This window comes from Melanostigma gelatinosum, assembly GCF_949748355.1.
Source record: "Melanostigma gelatinosum genome assembly, chromosome: 18".
Lineage (NCBI taxonomy): Eukaryota > Metazoa > Chordata > Actinopteri > Perciformes > Zoarcidae > Melanostigma > Melanostigma gelatinosum.
Window position 1 is genome coordinate 3,966,780 of NC_136651.1, and position 23,886 is coordinate 3,990,665.

Below are 23,886 nucleotides of genomic sequence, written 5' to 3' on the forward strand. Positions count from 1 at the left end.
GTGGTTGGAAAGAGTTCAGGTAGAAAAAAAAGGAGTTCTAAAAATTTCGGAGTAAAACTATATATCTGCTGAATGTGGAGGAAAACATGTATCATGCAACAGGTTTCTTCTTACAGTAAAGTGCAGCTCTCAAGTGATCACATGGTATGTCACGTGTATGCTCAGAGCAGGAATAGCCAATCAGGGACAAGTATTTACTCATAAACATAGTTTTATATTCCGTAAGTGAAGCTTGTAGGGAATGTAAGAATATTATAGCGTTGCGGAGGCGAAAGGGAGGATCACAAGACGTCATAGCGAGGACTGTGAGAGGCCATTCCAGGTGGATGACTTGATTAGTGGCCTCCAGTGAGTGGAGCTCCTCAGTGCACCGGCCTGTGAGCCTCTAACAGGATTACAAGTCATCTGCTCCAGCTCTACCAGCCAACGGCTGTTAACCTGCTCTCAAAGCAGGTACAAAACACAACCAGATGACTCAGCAAATGGCTCTGAATAAGCCGTTTAAACACTTTCACAACAAGTTATTTTGTTGTTTTTACTCTATTTGCCCTTTTGCTCATTGTTAATTATTTGCTCATGTGCCTTCGTTCAGCTACTTTCATTTGAGACACACAGAGCTGGATATGTGTGGATGTTTCTTCGTAACAAGTGAGTTTTGATAGTTTGGGTTTGAAAGCGACTCTCCAGCTTGTCTGTGTGTACAGTATCTGCCTCCATGTCAACGGACCTGCTGATGTGTTTACGCTTTTGGCGCCCTCTGCTGTCACTTCCGTGTCATTGCAACGGCCGAGAGAGAGCGAGAGAGAGAGAGAGAGAGAGAGAGAGAGATGAAGAAGTAAAGGGTTCATCCGTCCCTGTCGCAGCCACCATCCCTCTACTTCTTTCTCTACATTTACCTTCATCTGTCTTTTCCCCCATTGTTTACTTCATGCTTGAGCAATACGTTGGCCTTTTTTTTTGCCAACTTATTGCTCATTTTTCATTAATTCATTATAGTAGAGATGTTAAACTTCACCACATTAGAAAAGAGTGAGGGGTGGGGGGGGGTTTGTCGCTCAAAGAGCTTTTTTTTTTAATGGCACAACTAGCACACAAATCCTGCAGCCTTTAAACGCTATTCCCTCGAGTCTTTTCCTTAAATGGTGAAGTTTGACAAATCATAAAAGACATGTCGACAATTTTCATTTCAAGGAAAGTTAAACAAATGGCCGTGATATTCTCCTGATGTTGACTGTTGTCTCTTTCTCTCTCTCCTGCTCCTCGCCATTTCTCTCTCTCCCCCCCCCCCCCCCCCATGAAGCTTTCTCTCAAGCTGGTAAGCATGACCGTATAACTTCACGATCGTAGCGGCATGACCATAGCACGCATGTCACGTCCTCCCGGTAACACACTGTTAATAACGTTCTGTACGCCGTCACGTTTCCTCTTTTGGACTTAAGTTAATAATTCAATAATCTTTGCTGTGACACAACGATGGAACCTCAGACTCATGTCGTTGTCTCATGTCCGTGTTTGTTTTTGTGTTTGTGGTTGTGTTCTCGTCACGTCTCTCCCAAACCGTCTGGTCTCTGTGGTGCAGATCACACTCAATTCCCACGTCCGGAATCTCATTGAGGTGATCACATTTACTCGATGTTACGTCCGTCTCCTAGTCCGTCTGGTAGTCCTTGTCTCGACAAATCCTTTCTTCTTGTAACAAACACTAATCTGATGGAGTAGTTGCTCGCTCACGTCCTTACACTGCATGCCGGTATGATTATGTAAAGCTAACGAACTGTAGGCCTCCACAGATTATCAACCTTTCATTAATATCACCCTCAGAACAGGACTCACTTTCAGGGTTCAAAGGAGTCGCTGAAGTCTTTGGAATGGAAGCTGATTTACATTCTTGCTGAGGCTTAAATGAGAAGGTTGATCGAAAAAGTAGCGTCCAAGGCATGCACACTATTTTCTGCTGACAATCCAATAAAGCAATGCGTTGCTTTTTTAAAAGATGCCAAAGTTACCTTGGTGCTACTCTAAACCTGTGAGTGATGAGGCAAAATGATGATGATGATGATGATGATGATGATAAATGTCCAAAATCTCAATTTACTGCTAAACAAGTGAGTAAATTACTGCGGGAGAAGGACGTCGCTGTTCCTGGTTCACCTTTGGACGGAGTCAGGCTAGCTGTTTCCCCTTCCAGTCTTTATGCTAAGCTAAGCTAAGCTAACCGCCAGCTGGCTTCATATTTAGCGTACAGACTCTGCAAGAAGGCAAATAAGCGTATTTTCTAAAAATATGGATCTTATCTTACTTTGTATTAAAAAAATTTGGCCTTTTCATGAGTTTTGTGATTTCAGCATCCTCTACTTAATGTGTTTTGTAAATCTATACCTGATTCCATACAGAACAATCAATTCGGGAATTCTCATCCATCCTAAATTCATCATAACACAAACAACAAATGACCTAATGTCTGCCGATAGTTTTAGTTCTGACCTAGATGCTCGTGTTTTGATTTGTCTTGGGGTTCATAGAGAACGTAAACACTAACACATGACTTCCGTAACTATCAGTATCACTCAGAAAGGAGCATGCCTCTGCATGCTGATTGACATGATCTTTGCTATGTTGCATGCTGGGTAAATGTTGCGTGCCGGTGCAGAAAGAAGAGGTAAGGTTGCTCAAGTGCAGTGAAGTCTGTAGCTCCAGCAGTCACATCCTGTGGTGCCTCTGTGACCCATCGCAACCAAATCCCACCAGGGCCCGACCTATTCAGTCACTGCACGGCTCACTGCAGGGATGGGACCACAGCAAAGGTGCAATAACTCAATGACGGAACCAAAGGAGCCGCAAAGACGTGATACATGAATAAGACTTAATGAATGACATTCTTATCAGCCTCAGCTACTGATTAGTAGCAATCAGCGAGCATGCTAACACACTAAACTGAGGTGGTTAACATGGTAACCGTTATACCTGCTGAACATCAGCATGTGCATTGCATTATCATTGTTAGCATGCTGACGTTAGCATTTAGCTCAGAGCAATTAGGTGGTTGATTAAGCAGTTGAAAGTGACAATTATGAAATCAAAAAGTGACGTACAATATAAGTAAAAAATAAAATCGAAAACGTGCATTTTGAAATATAAGACTTGTTGACAAAAAAAAACTATAATAAAACTAAAATTAACTGTTGATATAATAAAATAAGCTCTGAAATACATGTAGTAATCACTTGAATTTTAATTACATTTTTTATTTAATTGTGAAATAAATAATCATATGAATGACTCGTGTAATGTTGTGAATTTTGAACTCTTGGGGCCTCCATACACACCTGCTAGCACTACTGTTTAGCAAGCTTGAGAATGATGCACTGATGATTAATGTCAACAGAAAGTTCCGAGAGGCTGCCGAGAAGTCTGACTCATCGGTTCAGCGTTTCGGACGGGAAATCTTCTCATCAGGAACAATGCTCTCACTCTCACACCTTCCATTTTAAGAACACACAGTCCCGTCAGCCAGCTCCCTCTGAGACACTACACGAGCGCTGATAGGATGTAGCTCATACTTTATTACATTTCCGATGCGTCTACAGAGAGCACCAGATTAGGCGCAGCGGCTGAATAGGTGAACGGCCTCGAGTGTATCCACAGAAAAGCATCCCGACTCTCAGCGAGTGTGTGTTAGAGAGCGGCTGCAGTGTCTCCTTCAGGTGAATTATGTGATTGGAACATAACAAGAGCTCCATTTTCGGAGCTGTTACCCATTTATCCCCCGAGTCCTGGTTCACAGGGTGTAGAGAGGTACTGTCTTGGAGGTACTGCACCTACTGGAACTAGAAATGATCCCTGTCGAAACAGCAACACAACGAACAATAAGCGATGAAAGCTGCTCATTCTTACCGTTTCTTTCTGCCTCTTTTTCCCCATTTTCTCTTCTCCTCTTCCCTTCTTCTTCTTCTCTCAGGGCTCTGGACCAGAGGACTTCAGCCACCTGCCACCAGAACAGAGGAGGAAGAAGCTGCAGGGCAAGATAGATGAACTGAATAAGGACATTCAAAAAGAGATGGACCAGAGGTATCTTTAAATCTGGCATCAAGGAGCCTTTCCCTCCCTCACATCACAAGCGATATTTGTGTTTACCTCGTTAATATGCAACAAAGACTCGTTCTCACTGTAGTTATTTGCTCTCAGGGACGCGCTAACTAAGATGAAAGACGTGTATGTGAAGAACCCTCAGATGGGCGACCCCGCCAGCGTCGACCCCCGGCTATCGGAAATTGCCCAGAACATCGAGAAGCTCCAGTTTGACTCGCAGAAGTTTGAGGTTAGTTGGGCGCCCCCGCCTGAGCTCTGGTGTGTGTGTGCGAGTGTTAGTGTTGGAGAGGCTTTGCTGTTCGGTTTGTCTGCGACAGTAAATAATGAGGAGTTCAAACGCACGTCTCCGGTTGGAGAAGTCTGCCGCTCGTCCATATTAGGAGAAGATGTGATGCAGCTGGAGGGGCCGGCTGCATGTTCCAGCTCTGTGCAGGGAGAGGAGTTAATAAATGGTAATGCGAGTGGAGTGCAAGGCAGTGGCGTTCCTCCCCTGAAGGTTCTCGCCAAATGTAAGGGCCATCTGATTCACGGATAATAAAACAAAAAAAAGAGTTCCACGCTGCTTGAAATACATTTTAAGTCGTAGAAAGAAAGAAAAAGGTTCGCTGCAGCTTACCCATTCATAATGATTGTGTGTGTGTGTGTGTGTGTGTGTGTGTGTGTGTGTGTGTGTGTGTGTGTGTGTGTGTGTGTGTGTGTGTGTGTGTGTGTTTCAGGGCTGGCTAGCGGAGGTGGAGGAGAGGATGCCGTCCAAGAGTGATACGAACCGGAGAAGTGGACTCTATGAGACCCAGAACAACCTGACAGTGAGCAACAACTCGACAGTGAGCAACAACTGCGCGCAGGACAGAGAGAGGTATGCTATACTCGGACGAAAATGAAACATTACACACACACACACACACAGAAAGATGTTTCACGCCTTCTTTTTTCGGAGGAAGACTATGTATGTTTTCACAGTATATTTACTGTGTGTGTGTTGGCCCTTGAGCAGCCCGGATGGCAGCTACACGGAGGAGCAGAATCCAGAGACTCAGGTCAAGGCCAACATCAACCCCGTCCTCCCCACATCCAGCACGCCAGAGTTCGACGATGAGTTCGACGACGACGAGACCCTGCCCACCATCGGCACCTGCAAAGCCTTGTACCCGTTCGAAGGTAACAAGAAACAACTCATGTGCCCTTTAAGTCGGAGCAATGCGATTACTCGGAATGAGGAGGAGTAGGGGTTACTGAGGTAATGTGTGGAGGAGGAGGGTGGATAGAGGTAGTCATTTCCACCCGGATACTATTTTAAAAATCGAATTGGCAAGTTGTCAAAAGGCAGCGCTGTGCGAAGATCAGAGGTGGTAAAGAGCTCCGATCGGTCTGGGCTGATAAGTACCGGTGACCGAGCTCGGAAACGTGTTCTACGAAGAGATTCCTCCCCGTCTCTCTGAGAGGATCACGGCATCATAAGAATACCAAACGTCACATGTATAAATAATGACCCGACTAAAAAGGCAAGAGGTGAAGACCCTGAATATTTTACGCAGCCTATTTCATGAATCGTTTCAGGCTGAAGAGGTCAAAAAGAAAATCCAGGGCAAAAAAAAAGCAGCATGAGAGAAAACAAAAGAAATAGCTGGTCTTACTTCCTCTTTGCTTTCAGGAAGTCTGATTGATAAATGCAGCTTTACTCTACATGAAGTCATGTGAAGGTAGTTCCTCTGGGTGTGCCGGGTGGACACTCCCGTATTCGTGCTCTGATCTGGCCTCCTCTCCGTTTGTGTCGCTCCTCTTTCAGGTCACAATGAGGGCACCATCGCCGTGGCCGAGGGCGAGCTGCTGTACGTCATAGAAGAGGACAAAGGAGACGGGTGGACACGAGTGCGCAGGAACGAGGACGAGGAGGGATACGTCCCCTCATCCTACGTCGAGGTCTTTTTGGAAACAAATGCCAAAGGTGCTATGACATACATTTAACTCCGCAAGCGTGTTTTTATTTTTGTTACCGTGAAGTCAGTAAGTGTCCGTCCACTGCCGTGTGATTGGGGCAAGTTGTGGAGATTAAAGATTGTTACTGGTAGCTCAGATAAGAGAATAACTCCACACACACACACTTCCTGTCTCTCCTGGAAGGAAGGGCCAATCAGATTTGTCCATTGTGCCTCATGACAGTTGTGGCTGATAGTGTGAGTGTGTGTCACTGTACACTGAACAAAACATGTGGCACTGTGTAGGATATGACACTGAAAGCGAGCTGAGCCAGGCGGGTGTTGAGTACAAGAAGTGTGTGAGAGGAAGCTTGTAGTTCCTCACCTCCCATTCACTGCAGTGCCACCTAGTGGTCATAAATAAAACATTTAAAAAAGACAAGACTCCCTCAGTCCAAGCTGAGCATGATGGGACAAATCACCCACTGACAATGATCACATGTACTTGATTGTTTTTTTTAAATATGTATTTTGTGGGTTTTTTTGTTAAGATTTCAAATGACCATGCTTTTAATCAAGAGTTTGATCCACAACCTCGCTCACATATGCGAGTCAGTACGGTAATAAATCAATAAACTCGGCGAAGTGAACGTACGCTCCATCTGATCGACTATGAACATTGTGTTTTGGTCACTTGTTGTAACCTTAAAAGGAAAGCATGCTCCGTGTGCAATCACGCAGATGTCTTTTCAATCTGCTGTAAAATATGAATACATATTCAAAGATATTTTTTTAGGCTAAAAAGAAGAAAAGAAAATCAAGAAATAAAAAGTGCACCCCCCCCTGAAATGTTGCATGCTGTAGATTATTCATAGAGCCGTTACAACATGAACACGTTGTGAAAGTAATTATTCTCCCCTAGTTCGGGAGGATTTTATACAATTATTGATCAGATAAGTAGCCGATAGCCCCGTTAGAATGTGCTTTCTCTTCTTTTTTAATGAAGTGTTGGGCTGTTCTGGTCCCTTTTTTCCAGGCCAGTGGTAAAGGAATAAAAAGGACTGAGAATTAGCGGCGCTAAGCTGTGTGGTGAGACTGGGCTGAGACGCGGAGCGGGTCATGACCTTAACGATCTGTGCTTTGTGGCATGAGTCTCGAACGGTGCATTCACGGTCAAAGCATGGTGTGGTTGGCCTCAGCGTCGCGTCATCTCACCGCTACAATAAGACATTCTGTGCTTCTTTTCGGAGATCGGCTTCGACTCAGAAATTATCTCTTTCATAACTCATGACACAAGCCTTTGTTCAACTCCCTTTCGCAAGTTTTTTGAATCAGCGTTGATGGCTTGTTACCGGCACAGCATGGGGTTCTCATGTGCGGGATGTCATTTCGCGTCAGGGCTGTAAAGACGCATTTCATGAGTTTCTCGATTTTTTGTTTTTGTTGAAGAACATTTGTTGCACGGTGCAGCACTTTTTGTCCTCATCGTGACGTGATTGGAGCATGTTGTGACAGTGAAGTGGCTGCATTCTAACATGCATTCAATCCAAACTGCAGTGGAATAAGCTGAAAGATTCTAAAGTAAAACGGACACATCTTTGGGTTAATGGGGGTCTTTCACGCATTCAGTGCAGACTACATTCATGCCGACACCACAGTTTCATATCTGTAATGACGTCTTTCTTCCTCCTCTCCATATCTGAATATTTGGGTTGCTGTCGGTTTTCCTTTAAAGCTCTCTAACTTTTCTTTTTGTCGTGTTTTTTTGTTTTGTTTGTTTGTCCGTATTTCCTTTTTTTTCTTTTTTTGAATTGCAGATTCCTAAAAGTGTGAGGCTGGCTGAGGAATGGCAGGGCAAGCAACCTCGGAGAAACCACCACGTTCCTCACGCGCTCACAGAGTCAGAGAGAGAAAGTGAAAGACGACCTGAATCTAGAAACGAGAGAGACGTCCGATTAGAACGCTTCTCTCTTTCCAAACCGTTGCAAAAACAAAAACCTATCGCCAGCGTTGCGCTTCCCCCTCGCAGAACTCTGCGATGTGAAGCGACGACGAGAGAAATCCATCGTAATTTTTGCGCTCATAACCCTTTTCCCATCCTTAACACCCACACAGCAGTCACAACCACAGTATACAATTTGCTTTTTAGTTGTTTTTCGGCAAAGCTTCGCTTCTTAATGTAACTAACTCCGCTTACACCACGCGGTCATGTCCGTGGCTGTTGGCTTCCTCACTCTGAACGCCCCCCCTCCCCCCCCTACCTTTGCCCCCATTGCACACACACACACACACACACATGTGGCGGAGGGTGTGGTCAGAGACAGGACGGAGAGCAGCAGGAGCCTTACGGACAAAAGACCAGCTGTCAAACACCTTCATCCGGCGGTGTGTATGTGTGAGTCGGGCTCATCTCCATCACGGTCACCCCTCCCACTAAAACCACCTCCATATTCGCAGGTGTCAGAAGAAGAAGGTGCTACTCATCTATCTGTATGTTGTGTATTTGTGTTTGTCGGAGCAGAATGCTTGTATGTATGCATCATTTATAAAAAGGTATTGTGTTGTTGTGTTGTTCCGTTTCCTCCGCCCCCCCCCCCCTCACGGACAGAGATGGATGATGGGTCATTCGTCATCTTCTTCATCCTACAATTCTTGTCTTGTCACTGGTGTCTGTTCCTCTCTCTGGCCACGCCCCCCCCCCCTCCCTCCTGATGCAGCTCAGGCAATCCCTTGGCTGCTTTGAGCCCCCCCCCCCCCCCCATTTTTTTAATATCGGGCAGGGGGCCTCTCAGCGTTGTGGTGTGCTGCATGCTTGCCCTGTCTTCCTCCTCACCCCTCTGCTGGCGACCTGGTGGTGGGGGGGTGTTTGGTCAGCTTACCCCCCCCCCCCCCCCAGCCTTTCTGTTCAGTTAACCCTCATTGCCTGGTCATACTGTTTGAATTAACCTGAATGCTGCCGTTTGGGTTCGGTGCCTGTGGTTCTTTTTTTTAATTTTGATTAAATCTCCTTTCTTTTGGTTCAGAAAGCACGTTTCCCTGTTTAGCAGCGAGTGAGTGATCTCCTCCTCCCAGTGTTCCCTAGTTTAATCCCAAAACTGTCAAGTAGAGAACGATAGGGACCCGAAATGTTTTTCTGGATGATCTTATGCATAGGTAGGCCATGGATGTCTTGTGCATTAGTTTTACCGTAAGTACACAGTACAGTATGTATGTAAAAATATTAGCATTGTATGGTTTGATCAGTCTAACGCAAGCTGTTAGTTTACAGTTAATCAAGCTTGTGGAAATGTCTCCACTCGGTCCAAGCAACACTTTCACCCTAAAACAACAGCTGTGAAGATCCTATTTACACCTGGTGTTCTGAGGATGGTCCACATAACTGTCCACTGTATATGAAAGTATACTGTGATCATATGTTCCTGTGAGTTGGTGACTGAAATGTGACCCGGATTCACCTGCTTTGGGCCTTAACTGGCTGATGCTAGCTGTGGAATGATGAAAGGATTAAGATGTGATTGGGGGATGTTTGTTTGGGGGCAAATTTAAGTTTTTATAATCATACAAGAGAAATTATGTCCACTGATCCCCCCCCCCCCCCCCCCTCAACGGCACAATGTACGTGATTTGAACTTTTTTTGTTTGTTTTATATTTGATGATGTTGAATTGAGATTTTGCTTTGTTTTGTTTTAAAGCTGGAAGTCTATGTTGTAGCTTATTCTGCCTGAATAGGTCTAACCCCCCCCCCCCCCCCCCTCTTACTAAATATGAGTAACAATGAAATTGTTTTGAATGGAGCCATTCTTAAATATTCATCTGATGCAGCATGTTACGAACACTTCTTCAACGGAGGAGCGGTGGACATATTGACCATTGGAACCGTTGATGGAAGTATTGATCAAATCTCTGCTGAGTCCAGCTTAAAAAGTCCCCCGTTGGCTTTTCACCATCCGTCGCTTGATGTCGAGACGTCAAAACAAGCCACTTTTCTCTATGTTGTTCTTTTTTTCAATGATGAATCTGATGAGGCACAGATCACCGCTTTGAGCTGCCCGCCCGCCCCGCGCTCTGCAGCGAGACCACCACAAACCTTCGAGTCGATGCCCCGGAATAACCTGCCTGTACAGTGGAAATGGCACGTTGGAATTAGAGAGAATATATATGAATATATAAATAGTTTAAAAAGGAAAACATCTATTTTAACTATTGAGAGTCTTACCCTTACTTTATCTGCTTTGCAAAGTAAGACTTCTTTTCCTTTGTAAAGGTCTACCAAATGGTGTGTTTTTGCACTTTTTCGTTCGTGTTCCGTTTGGTAGCCCATGCTTGTGTTTTGGAGCACTGAATACTTTGTATTGTGTTTACCGTGCCAATTAAATATGCCTGGAAAGTTAACAAACGTGGTGTTGTGTGCAGTTTTCAATCTCTTGGGAATGTAGATACAATGAAGAGGCACGACCCCAAGTCAGTCATCAACATGTGATCATAGTTATATCCACGATTATTAATGATGCGTTCATGAGAACACTCTGTAGATGTTGATCAACAGATCAGGATTTAATCAAATGAAGATTACTTCTAACACAATCAGCACAATGTCCCCACTCATTCTGCATCTGCTGCAATTAAATTATTTCCATCATCGGTTCATCTTAATGTATTACTTTAGTCCGGAATATAAATGTATAAATGACGACAATAAACCCGGATAGCCTGTGTGGTTTGAGTAAGATGATTTGGATGCAGTTCCCCCTGTTGGCCGTTAGATGGTAGTCATGCTCCACCAAATGCTCTTACGTTGTTCACTTCATAGTATCTAAAAGTGCTTTTTCCTTTTTTTATTGCACTATTTTTCAGTGACAATGCAGCGATTCCGCAGGTGAATTATGCATTTTTGGATTCCCCTTTATTGTAGTCTCTATTGGCATTTTAATTCATGTCTTTGACTCCCTGTAGGCGTCTTTCTTATACACATTGTCATTATTACTAACTCCTGTTGATTGCATCCGACCATCAGACAGCGCAGCAGGCGCATGTATTGATCTGGCCCACTGACAGATTGGATTGCCAATTGATTCTGGCCCACTGGGCCCGGGCCATGCTGTGTAGCAGATGCAGCACTTACCTCCTCCAACACACCCTCAAACAGCCTAATTGGCCTTTGCTCCCAGGGACCAAACAAGCTGCATGTGCCGTGACTCGAAATAGCGAAAGAAAATGAATTGCTTCAGTGAGTCCTGTGGGGGCAGCAAGATTACAACACAATTCAGAGTTATTTCCACTTGCAAGATTACAACACAATTCAGAGTTATTTCCACTTTGCTTTCTTAATTGGTGTATTTGGCAAAAACAGTCTACTCATCAATTTACGTTATTCGCAGGAGTTAGCCAGTCTAGTCCCTGGCCTGTTAGTCTAGCACAGGTAAAATGAATATTTAAATTCCACGAATACAGTTTGCAGTATTAAAACTTTATGAAGACATTTGCAAGCATACAAATGATCTTTGAAGGCATTTAAACCTGCCGCAGACTAATCTTTTGGCCCAAATGAGTCACAGAACAATCTGCAGACTTGTGAGTAAGAATCTACAGACCCAAAGAGAAATGTTCAAACGCATTTGCGGTTTGTCACGTGACGTGAGGCAGATTTAGTTCTGGGATTGTGGCTGCACATTAGAAGTAGAGACAATAAATACATGCATGTTGAGTCTTCTCAGTAACACAACACTATGTAATGGCATCATCTTCTGATGTCTGGACACAGTGCTGGTAGTCTGTGTGCAACAACCACTCTAACCAGTTGTTTTCCTCAGTGTGCAAGAAGGGAAGTATTGGGGCAGAGGGTTTCAGGTAATATGAACATGCAGGTTAAAAGGCGGGTAGAGTCTGATACAAACCACTTCAATGCATTTATCTGATTGTGATGAAGTTTCTGCCCTCAGGCCTTCTTCACGATCAACAGCAACGAGACCCAGGCACTGATTTGTTGTATAGGCCACGCCCCCAGTCACACGCCTGATGGTGATCAGACAATCATGTTCCAGCTTTGGGGGGAGAAAAACATAATCAAGAGGCCTTTGGTGAATCGAGCTACAGCCAGATAAATGACCTCAAACGAACCACTTCAAACTAAATGACAAGAGCCGCACACCATACAGCCAGATTTAGATTTTACATACGTTTGTGGGGTTAAAAAAAACCCTCAACAAACAAAAAACAGACATCCTGGAGAAAGATAAAGTAGGGAGGCAGTTTTCCGACATGAACAGCTGAACATGAACTGTGCACTCTTAAATAGTGGACTAAATGTGGATGTTGTTTTAGCCACACTAGCGGCATGGCTCTACGGGTAGCAGGCTAATGTTAGCATGTTAGCATTGTGGTTGTGAGCATACAAGAACACCCTCACAGAGCAGCAAGCATGGCAGAAGAGTTTGTCTTTTTTGTTTCTGCACATTTTTTTAAAAAGCTAAATAGAAAAGCATTAATGCGTTTGTAGACTCAACGGTTGAATTTGCACCAGCTTGAGGCCTACATTCTGCGACCTGTTTTAAGGTTGTTATGAGCTCTGAGCTGGTCACCGCGGTGTGTTTTACCTGCTGCTCTCAGTCTGTTCCATTACTGGTATGTTCCTGTCTGGTGTGAGAGCAGGCGGCCTGATGGAGGAAGCACACCTCTGGAGATCGGCCCAGTCTGCCCCGTCACTGAGGGCTGGTGGGGGCTGATGTCCGTCTGTTCAATGCATCAACGTTGTCACCAAACGCTCCGTGCGTACGATGTGAAGCGGTTTACAGGTATCCTGCTTCGTGTGAACGGATTGAAACGTGACTTTCTCGGCGGCCTATATATTTCTATGGTATGGACCCCAAAGGATGTGACGTTTATGCACACTCCCAAAGGCCTCACAGTGGATCGCGTTCGCTAATATGACAAGATGGCTGCTGTGAAAAACGCGTGTCACAGTAGGAAAAGAACAGGTGTTATGACAAGCGGTGCTGATGTCGGCTAATGGTAGAAAAGAAAGGTTTATAACTAACGATTGCTTTCTACTAGCCGAGTGATGCAGGGGCCGGTGAACTAGCTAACCGTAAGCTAAGCTAAGGTTAAACCGCTGTAACATAGCGGCATGGTTATGTTTTTGCACAGGAAGCGTGCTCGCACCTATGGCGTGTGAGCACGCTTGTGAGCAACAGGATGCTGATTGCAGTTCACTAAACGGCCATAATGATTAGTGTGATTCCATGCTGTTCATGTTCTTTAAGCAGTGTCAGCCCTGAGGGCCTCGTGGACCTCTTTTCGATAATACCGTCACAGCATAGACGTAGCACAGGTGTGCAGAATGAGGAAAGCTGTTATTCACAGTCTTTGTGACTGCAACGTCAACCCCGAGCCTGGAATGAGTAAACATCTTTCAACACTAAACGGCACTCAGCTGCTGGGCTGTTGCAGCGCTGTCTTATACACTGGAAGAACTCTGGTGAATATCTTCAGAGCCAAAATATGTTGAATCCTTCCCCCAAAGAATGACAAGTGTGGGAAAGGAAGAAGCAAACCACCAGAGAACAAAAGTCACCCCAGACTGCCATGGACGCATGTCCCCGACGTCACATTAATGGGAAGAGCTTTAATATTAGAGACTAACACAATCCGCAGTGACATTTCCAAAAATGAAAGCACAGACGTGTTGCCAGTGTAACAAAGAAGGTCTCTGAAAACCAAGAAAAATGTGAAAAAAGGAGGGAAGCTGGTTCCTCCATCTGGAACAGATATGCCGTCAGCAGGCTGCGTCCCGAGCCGAGCTGAGACAATACTTGGACTGAGGCTTCGGATTTCGAGAATATTCTGCACATTATGGTCCCGACAGTATAATCTACTCCCAACAGCAATGTTCTGACCTTATTGGTCTGCCATCTGGCAAAAGTCCTCAATAGCGTCAACAAATATAGGACAACGAATGTGCTGGTGAATTGATTCACGGCACGCACCGATGTCAGCAGTCATAACTTCGTTCTGAGCTGTAACAGCAGGAGATTCAGCCGGCAGTGATGTATGCTGCATGGTTACACAAGCAAAGGCGTGCAACCGTGGGTCAGAAACCATCAAACGCCTCACAATCTAGCAGAAGATCCCTCTTGCGTTGTGTGCCCTTTCCTCTTTTTCTTTCCGGGCATCAGCAAAAATGATGATGGATGCCATTTACTTGGCGCAATAGTGGAAAATATGAGTGCGGAAAACTTGAGCTCGGAAAAGCTCCCTACCAGAGTGGCAAGCTCAGCACTGCTGCATTTGTGTACTGCAGGGATGGCGTGTTTCTGTCGGCCAACCCCAGAAGTTAGTGTCGCACTGGTTCCCTCAGCAAAGAACCAATGGGATGTGTCCTTTTGATTATTGGATTACTGCAGAAAATAAGCTGTTTGACAAACAAACGACGATGATGCTCCATGTTTTGTTTGCAAGATATTCGTCACAATGATCACAATTGATTTTTGAAGCTTGAATGCAATCACTAGAAGTAAAAAACTAACGTGAGACTGTCTGCGAACTACACTACAGTCAACACACCAACGCTGTAAAGGCGGAATAGTCGGTGCGATGACATTTTGTTGTCTCATTTAGCTACTTGTTAGAAAATGCCTTTAAGATGTGTTAAGATCTATGAATAAATAGTATCTTGTGTATCTACTGACTTTTCTTTACATCGTACTCAGTCTATATGCAATTTAAAGCTTCTTTAATGATCTGAATGAATTTTTAGTGGCACGTTGATTTAAGGAAACAACAGACAAAGACTTACATATTTGATAAAACATTTTCTGGTTTAAATAGATTTCAAAAATGCTTATTTTCTCATGCCGGTTACCTGACGATCTCCATTTTTCCATTCATACTGTAGCTCACTGTATGTTCCAGTCCTCTTTGTGTGGTTTTGGAAATGTGTCCTTGGTAGCTCATCTGAGAGAAGGCGAAAGTTAGCAGTCACCTCTGAAGGGACCCCCCCCCCCCCCGCTAAAAAAACAGGGCTGACCAACAATGAAATTCCTCCGCTGACCTCTCCACCTTCAGATGTAATTTGGTTTCAACATTGGCTCAGAGCCACATGGTCCGATTGCAGTTTGACTCTTTTACCAGACGCTTCACATGGCGCTGCCTCAGTGTCATCAACCTCCTTTAGATCCCACAATGAATCGCACGCACACACACACACACACACACACACAAACTACGGAAAATGACTTTGGAAACGAACGTCAGTACGTATTCACAGTGAACAGCACAGCCTGTGAGAGTAAGGAATGCCTTCACCGCAGGACAAAGGGACGTCTGTTGCTCCAGCCGCTCTTTGTAATCTTTGGACAATTTCATAAGGTCTTTTTCTACCCGGTGCGACTGCAGCTGTGGCACACCTCCAGACCATTTGACCACCTCTGACTCCAGGCCGCCGTACCACAGAGAGCTCATCTCACAACCACGAGGGATGGTCCAACGTCTTATGGAGCCAGCAATGAACCCTGGCTAATTAACAGCACAGATCCTCCCCGAGGCTTTGAAACCAAGGACATGGAGACAGGCAAACCTAAAACTCTTCTCCTCCATTTGGCATTAGACTCGAGGTGTTGGCGTTATTGTGTCCAGTCATTGTAAACTGAAAGATAAATACAACAAAAAATGAGCGCTTGTATTAAAATTCACTTAACTACGGTATTTAGTTTGACGATGCTCTAATTCTGGTTCCGTTTTCTTGCAGAGAAAATAGTTAACAAGCCTGTTGGGTGGACAGTGTCTTACATTTGGGAGTCTAATGGGAAATTACATTCGTGAAACAAAATACCAAAGAGGTCGACGTGATCAAGTAGGTGCTTTCAGAGATGATTCAGGATTGCTGTTATGAATCAAGCACTAAAACATGGATGCTGGTCCAGCTTCTGAGGGAGTCTCTGTCCACTACTAAGAGATGGCCTCCACCCTGCATAACGGCAAAACACACTTTGATTAAGAGGCCCCGTCACACATGAAATCCCAGGGTGCCTGCAGGGAGGGAGATTTCATTTCTTTTCCAGTTAATTCATGAGATGAATCCTACCGCGGGTCTGTCTCATTTCTGAACTGATTACCAATCACAGAACAGATTCCCTCGGCTCCTAATGAAAATCTGTCTGGAAGCAAATGAGTACATGCATTTAAATGAGGAATTACTTCTTTTTAACGCTCTTTTGTTTGAGAGTTAGAGAGGCGTGGTGGGATATATGATTAAGAATGCGTCTAAACGTTATCCATGTATGCAACACCACCGTTGGGTCTTCCTCGGTCTTTGTAAATAGTCACGTGGCCCTGGAACACTTTACAATACAGCCTATGATTACCAATATTGTTTTGTTGTATAAATCAGGTATCAATTCATTTTGCAGCGACACACTGGGACTTGAATATACTGTAGAGCTTTGTTGTTTTCCGATGCAGCCTAAAATGATGGATCAGGTATTGGCGAGTAAGGGAGTCCATGCAATGATCTGATATGATATAATTTATTAGTTTATTTTCAGAAACAATAACACACGTGTCACTCACCCGAGCCTTACATCTTGCCCGATCGGTACTGCACATGTGCAAACACACAGCTGTGGTTAAACCTTCTCTGATGATGATACATTGTGAATATCAAATCTGTATTGAAATTGGTAATTAACGTCAGCAGATGTGTTCAACTGTGATCTTGTAAAATGTTTTTTTGGTGAGAAACTTGAATAAATGGTTATGCAGTTAGTCATTTGAAAGAGAGCAATATGAAATAGACGTTAGAGGGAATTATGACCTGTTTAACTTGAATGCACTGCTGTTGGATCGATAGTCGGTATCAGCTGATATGTAAGAAAAATTGTATCAGAACATTGCTGGTATGGGTAACAAGGGAGTAATCTCAGAAGACTAACAAAATACATGGGATTTATTTAGGTAAATATCAGCTATCTTTGGGGTACTCATTCCCTTTAGTCTGTACTTATAAAGTGTCTTTTATGTTAAAAACGATCACTGCAGCTTCAAATTAATTTAAAACAAACATACCTGAGCCAAAGACATAGTTGTCCTCTAAGTTTGCTCATCTGTCAGCACACATGTGCCTCATCAGACATTCGGTCACGTCACAACAGGAAGAGCACAAGTGTAATTCATCATCAGTGATTGCCTAGTGGGACACCTGGAACAGAGTAATCATAAAGTTTATTAGTTGCACCTTCGCTTTTTTTTCTGTGTAGTTAAACTGCCACAGAATGGTCTTCACAGGCATGCTGTGAAAATACAAATGCAACCAGTTTCCTATCTTTAATGCTTCTGAAAATAGTTTAAAATTCTCCTCGTTGTTGGTCTGTTCTGAGGTCGAACTAAATATTCATCTCATGAATTGTTCCTGAGTTCTCTATAAATATGTTCTCCTCCATTCTTATGCAGAAGACACATACCTTTACAGATTAATACAAACTGATGATATGAGAGCGAAGCATCCCCAACCCTTCATTTGATGTTATCAGAAGATAAAGGAGGACTTCCTCACTAATGCATGTAAGCTTTGCAGGCTTGGTCCATACTTGGCAAAATCCAGAACAAGCACATTTTTCCATCTGGGAAGCCTCCCCAGGATTACACGTTTCCTCTTCTGTAGAAGAAAAAAAAATTCATGTTTTTTGTTTCTTCCAGAATTATCCAACGTATTTCTCTCCAGTGGGGTTACAACAAACATCCAGCTCACCAGCCAGCAGCATCCCTGTGTCTGGTTCTCCTTTTCTTCAGTCCCTTTTCCCTTCCTATGACCCAGAATAACAAAAACGTCTCTTTGAAATTGTCCATGGAATTTTAAAAGGCCCCCTCTGTGCTTTTCTTGTCAACACAAAGTTATATTTAATGACTGCTTCTCATTTTTGAGGTCTAGCTGAATGCATTTCTGCCCCCGAAACATTTGCAAAGCCGTTTTTTGTGAATATTTTGCAACGAGTATCGTTTACGTCCACGTTTATTAGCTAGCATTCTTCTTCTCCTTTTGCTGGGACATCAGCTATTGTTTTGACACGTTACCGCCGCTAACTGTAGATCAGTGGCAGAAAATGTGTATTACGCAAGCGTCCAACAATAATAATTAAAATAAGCATAATTGCGAGAGCGTTCATTCTTTTTCCAGCAGAAAGCTCTTTTGCTTCATCATGTTCATTCTTGATGACGTCATTATGTTACGTGACTTGGGCATTGATACGTAACAAAACTATCAACGCCTTTGCACTCTGCTCATAAAGCAAATGTCAGAGATGTTAGTTGTGTTGAGAAATATTTTTGTTTTGTGTTTATTTATTCAAATTTGATGAAAACTTTTTAATTATGACAATTTCAATACTTCAATCAAGCAGCAGAATTTGAAAATATTCCACGGAAAGACGTGCATCAAATGTTTGTGATTGAAATGGCTTTTTAGAGAAGTGCAAAAACAATATTCCACCAGGTCCCGGCCTATTGGAAGAAGTTAATATGTGAACTATTCAAGTTCAAGTTCAAAGTTCAAAGTTCACTTTATTGTCAAAGTTTCCACATGTGTTATGCATACAGAAAATTCGAAATGCCGTTTCTCGCAGTCCCACAGTGTAATATAGACATGAACATATAACATATAATAGAATAAAATAGAATAAAGTTAAGAACATAAGGGCCTAGATAAAGGATTTACAAGTAGCAGCAGAGAATAAAAAGTGACTGGTGCTGATAAAAAGTGACTGGTGCTGATAAAAAGTGACTGGTGCTGGATGAGGGAAGGGGTGTGAGGGGGAGTAGATGTCCTGGTATGTTCCATTTGAGGCAGTGGGGAAAGGTGGGTGAGGGGGAGGGTAGAGAGGTCAGGGGAGAGATGGCAGGGGGGGAGAGAGGGGGAGCGAGAGGAGAGAGGGAGGGAGAGAGTTCAGCATCCTGACCGCCTGGTGGAAGAAGCTGTTCCTCAGCCGGGTAGAGCTCGAACGGAGACTGCGGAACCTTCTCCCTGAAGGCAGGAGGCTGAAGAGGCTGTTGGAGGGGTGGGTGGGGTCACCCGCAATGCCGAGTGCTTTGCGGGTGAGGCGGGTGTTGTAAATGTCCTGTAGTGTAGGGAGTGAGACTCCGATGATCCTCTGGGCAGAGTTCACAATGCGCTGCAGGCTCTTGCGGTTGGAGGCGGTGCAGCTTCCGAACCACAGCGTGATGCAGCTGCTGAGGATGCTCTCAGTGGCGCCTCGGTAGAATGAGAGCATGATGGGGGGGGGGGCTCCTGCTCGCTTGAGCTTCCTGATGAAGTACAGGCGTTGCTGGGCCTTCTTTGCCAGTGCAGTGGTGTTGCTGTTCCAGGTGAGGTCATCTGTGATTGTCACACCCAGGAATTTGGTGCTGCTCACCTGTTCCACAGCAGCACCATTGATGGTCAGAGGGAGGGGGGGTTGGGAGTGGGTTCTCCTGAAGTCAACAACAATCTCCTTTGTTTTCCCCACATTGAGGAAGAGATTGTTGTTTTGGCACCAACGGACCAGCTGGTTCACTTCCTTCCTGTAGTTAGTCTCATCGTTGTGGCTGATGAGACCTACCACGGTAGTGTCGTCAGCGAACTTCACGATGTGGTTGGAGCTGTAGTTGGGTTTACAGTCATGGGTCAGCAGGGTGAAGAGAAGGGGGCTGAGCACACAACCTTGGGGGGCCCCCGTACTCAGTGTTAGTGTGTTCGAAGTGTTGTTGTTGACCCGAACAGCTTGTGGTCTCTCTGTGAGGAAGTCCAACAACCAGTTGCAGAGAGAGGGGCTGAGGCCCAGGTCTGTAAGCTTACACACAAGCTGCTGGGGGATGATTGTATTGAATGCTGAGCTGAAATCTATGAACAGCATTCTGACGTAGGAGTTCTTAGTGTCCAGGTGTGTGAGGGCTGGGTGTAGAGCGGAGGAGATTGCATCCTCTGTGGACCGTTTAGTTCGGTAAGCAAACTGAAACGGGTCCAGGGAGGGAGGAAGGGTGGATTTGATCTGCTTCATGACCAGCCTTTCGAAACACTTCATGATGGTAGAAGTCAATGCGACGGGGCGGTAGTCGTTGAAGCAGGCTGGAGATGACTTCTTCGGCACAGGAATGATGGTGGTTTCCTTGAAGCACGTGGGAACAACAGCCTGGCTCAGGGAGGTGTTAAAGATGTCGGTGAGGACATCCGTGAGCTCCTCTGCGCAGTCCCTCAGCACACGACCAGGAATGTTGTCAGGTCCCGCAGCCTTGCGGGTATTAATCCTCAGCAGTGTGCTCCTCACACTGGCTGGGGACAGGCACAGAGCCTGGTCGTCGGTGGGCGGGGTGGTTTTCTGCGCAGGTGTGTTGTTCTGTGCTTCGAAGCGTGCAAAGAAGCCATTGAGGTTGTTAAGCAGGGAGGTGTGACTGTCACAGGTCTGTGGCGGTAGTTTGTAGTCCGTTATGGTCCTAATGCCCTGCCACAGGCTCCGTGAGTCCCTGCTGTCTTTGAAATGTCCTGTGATTTTCCTGGTGTACAGTCGTTTTGCTTTCCTGATGCCACGGCACAGGTCAGCCCTGGCTGCTCCCAGCCCAGCTGGGTCTCCAGCTCTGAAGGCGGTGTCGCGAGCCTTGAGCAGTGTGCGGACCTCCCCTGTCAGCCATGGCTTCTGGTTGGCTCGGATGGTGATGGCTCTGGTGGTAGTTACATCATCAATGCACTTGGTGATGTAACCTGTGACTGTCTCTGTGTATTCTTGAATGTTAATGTGATGGTTGTAGGTGGCTGCCTGCTTGAACATGTCCCAGTCTGTAGTACCAAAGCAGTCCTGAAGTGCAGCAGTACTGTCCTCTGGCCACACCCGTACCTGTTTTGAAACCGGTTTGGTAACCTTTACCCTTGCTCTGTAGGCCGGTTTCAGCAAGACAGTGAGGTGGTCGGAGAGGCCAATGTGGGGGAGGGGGGACGCCTTGTACGCTCCCTTGATCGATGTGTAGACTAGGTCTAATTTGTTGTTTTCCCTGGTTGGAAAATCAACATGCTGGTATATTTTAGGTTAGCATGGTTGAAGTCTCCAGCAACGATGAGAATGCCGTCTGGGTGTGCTGTCTGTTGCTCACTGATGGCTCTGTAAAGTTCACTGAGTGCCTCCTCTCTGTCCTTGTTGTTGGGGCTCGGAGGTATATAAACAGCCACCAGTAGAATGGCTGAAAACTCCCTCGGCAGGTAAAAAGGGCGGCACTTTAAAACCATAAACTCCACCAGCGGGGAACAGTGTTGGTTAACAACAATAGCGTCTCGACACCAAGCATCACTGATGTAAACACACACACCGCCGCCGCGGGACTTTCCCACGCTAACTATGTCTCTGTCTGCTCGGTAGCATGTTAGCTTGTCCAGTTGAATAGCGGAGTCCGGGATGTTGTGGTGGAGCCATGTTTCCGTGAACACGTAAACACAGCAGTCCCTCACCTCACGCTTGGTTCTGAGTAGCCGTATATTGTCCATCTTGTTGTCCAGTGAACGGACATTTGCCATGAGTAATGTTGGAATTGCCGGCTTGTGTGGGCTAGCCGTTAGCCTAGCCCGGATACCTCCACGCTTCCCCCGCTTTTGCTTCCTCTCGCACCGCTTGCGATGTCTCCTTACCGGGTGGGGGTTGACACAATGGGGGGAGCAGAGAAGTCCCAGGCTGCTCAGATCCACGGAGAGTTTGGCTTCCAAGTTGAAGAAAGTTGTACTTTTCCCAAGAAGAAACTCACGGCTGTATTGTTGTGTTTTGCGATATAAGTCCGTCGGGCATGACGAACACAGCGGCAGACTAGACAAACTAGACGAAAAAGACGAAAAAGACGAAAACACTGTTTTTCCGGGACCGCGAGTGGCCGCTGCGACTGCACGCGCCGCCAACATGCACATTGATGTTGACCCATGTCTTGAAACTCTCACACCCAAAATGGCCGGCTTCTTTATTTTACAAACAGTTTCTTTCTTTCCTCAAATAATACAGGGACGTTTTATTGTTCAACGGAGCAAGACCAGCTACTTGAGGATGTTTGGAAAGATTTCAAATGGTCTCAATAATCTATCGCTTTGTTGAGGCTTGCTGTGATTGTGTTTGCTCAAAGGAAGCATGGTCAAAGTGCCCCAGTGGTTCTCCAGCTCATGCTCGGCCTGATGCAATCATGTAGTAGTGATCATCAGGCCGACCGAGGTTTACACTTCAAAGGCAGATTTTGGCCGATGCTTGAATTCAGGTGTGAGATTCTCCCTTTTTTTCATCCGTGAAACTTTGGACGATAAAGCATCCGTCAGGGATAGTCAGAGATTACAGCTTAAATCAATAGAACACCAAAACATCATTTGATCATGCGAATAACAGAGCACCCTAAGGTGCCACACTGATCAGGACAGATTAGCCTCAGCTGGGAGATCCATCACACGGCCTTCGTAGTGAAACCACCCAGAGAAAAACAAGAGCGGGGATTTGGATTTCGACGGGAATAAAGCCAAGATTTGGTTTAACTTGTAATCACAACAGAGAATCAAAAGCAATTGTCCGTTGGATAATTTGCTTTGAGGTTTGTGTCCTCACAAGATCTTTACTCAAAAAAAAGGAAAGTTCCAGATACAGACCGTGTGTGTGTGTGTGTGTGTGTGTGTGGGCGGGCTAGGGACCTAAGCTTCACGGCTAAAGTGAAGTAATCTGATTTAAAGTCAGCGATTAGCTGCTAAATTGATCTACTCAGCAGTTTTAGAGACATTGGGCTGATACAGAAAAGAGTCACGTGCCAATGCTACACTGTAAAACACTGTGGGCCAAAAGTGATACAGAAGTTGAAGATGGGTTATTCAGAGATTCAACACTCAAGGTTTTTTTTCTTCTGTCTTTCATGGCAGACAGTTTGACTTGTGGTGGGAGAGGAACAGGTGGAACTAATGACATTAATGATCCCTCTGTTCCATTCGGTGAGTCATCATGCACAATACCAGAGAACTGGAACAGCTAAATGAACTGCAGCCACCATTAATGATATAAGGAACACCTGTGGCTGACAGGTCTATTCATTTGGTTGTCCAGATTCCACACAATGTATCACTTGTAAAGCTGAACTGTCTTAGTGTACTACTTTTGGGTAAGAACAAAAAAGACACTTTACTGCGTGGCACGAAGAGGAAATGATACAATGAGTGGAGCGGCAGTTGCAAATCAAACGCTTAAAGCTGCTGACAGTTAAACTTCAAAGACAAAGCAACATGTTTTTTCCACTGATTTGAATGATTTCAGAGGTGTTCCTTGAGCTATCCACAATATGGTTTTGGTGTTTGGCAGCTGTGATTGGCTCCAGCATCCACAGGCAGGGACACACTCTTAAACCTGCAACAAGCTCACACGACATTGACCGATCATTTATGATCACCTTTTAGTCCGACTTGGCAAATGTGTGAGCAAAAAGTTGCCTGTCATCAGTGAATGTGCTCACGGTTTAGCATACCCGATCAATAGATCGGCTACATGACTTAGTGCTTTCAAGTACCAGACTACAAAGTGAAAAATGACCCTTTTAAAGATACATCAAGAGTCTGTCATAAAAAGAAACAGTAGTTAGTTGCTCAACCCGATAATACCATGCTCACTTCATCATGCAACCCGTTTTATCTTTACTGGAGTTCTTGCGAGAGAGTGACAGGGTGGTAGGTGGAGTTTTTTTCCTTCCAGCTGGTGTCTGAGGCCCAAATTGCGGTCCAGCTGGGGTGTGCAACAGGCTTAGGAACAGCTCACGTTATCCCTCACCAGTCATCCCCCTTTTCACGATCCCCCAGAGATCTCAGACAGGCCTCACGCTGCGGACCAGAGTTTACATGGCCTTTTTTTTTTTCTTCCTCTCTTCCAA

At 45.0% G+C, this 23,886-nt stretch overlaps 1 protein-coding gene across 17 annotated transcripts in view; it reads left to right on the forward strand.

Annotated features, from left to right (window-relative positions):
• The window catches only part of fnbp1b (formin binding protein 1b), a 48,719-nt gene extending 38,323 nt beyond the window's left edge, over positions 1–10,396 (forward strand). For 7 of the 17 annotated variants that reach the window (XM_079289634.1, XM_079289646.1, XM_079289648.1 and 4 more), the window contains 7 exons: positions 1,301–1,315; positions 1,580–1,615; positions 3,959–4,068; positions 4,186–4,318; positions 4,806–4,944; positions 5,071–5,247; positions 5,876–7,815. In XM_079289634.1, the coding sequence (XP_079145760.1) occupies positions 1,301–1,315; positions 1,580–1,615; positions 3,959–4,068; positions 4,186–4,318; positions 4,806–4,944; positions 5,071–5,247; positions 5,876–6,054 (789 nt within the window). In that variant the 3' untranslated portion in view covers positions 6,055–7,815. The other 10 variants (XM_079289643.1, XM_079289641.1, XM_079289642.1 and 7 more) reach the window with 5 other exon arrangements.
• Positions 10,397–23,886: the final 13,490 nt, after the last annotated feature.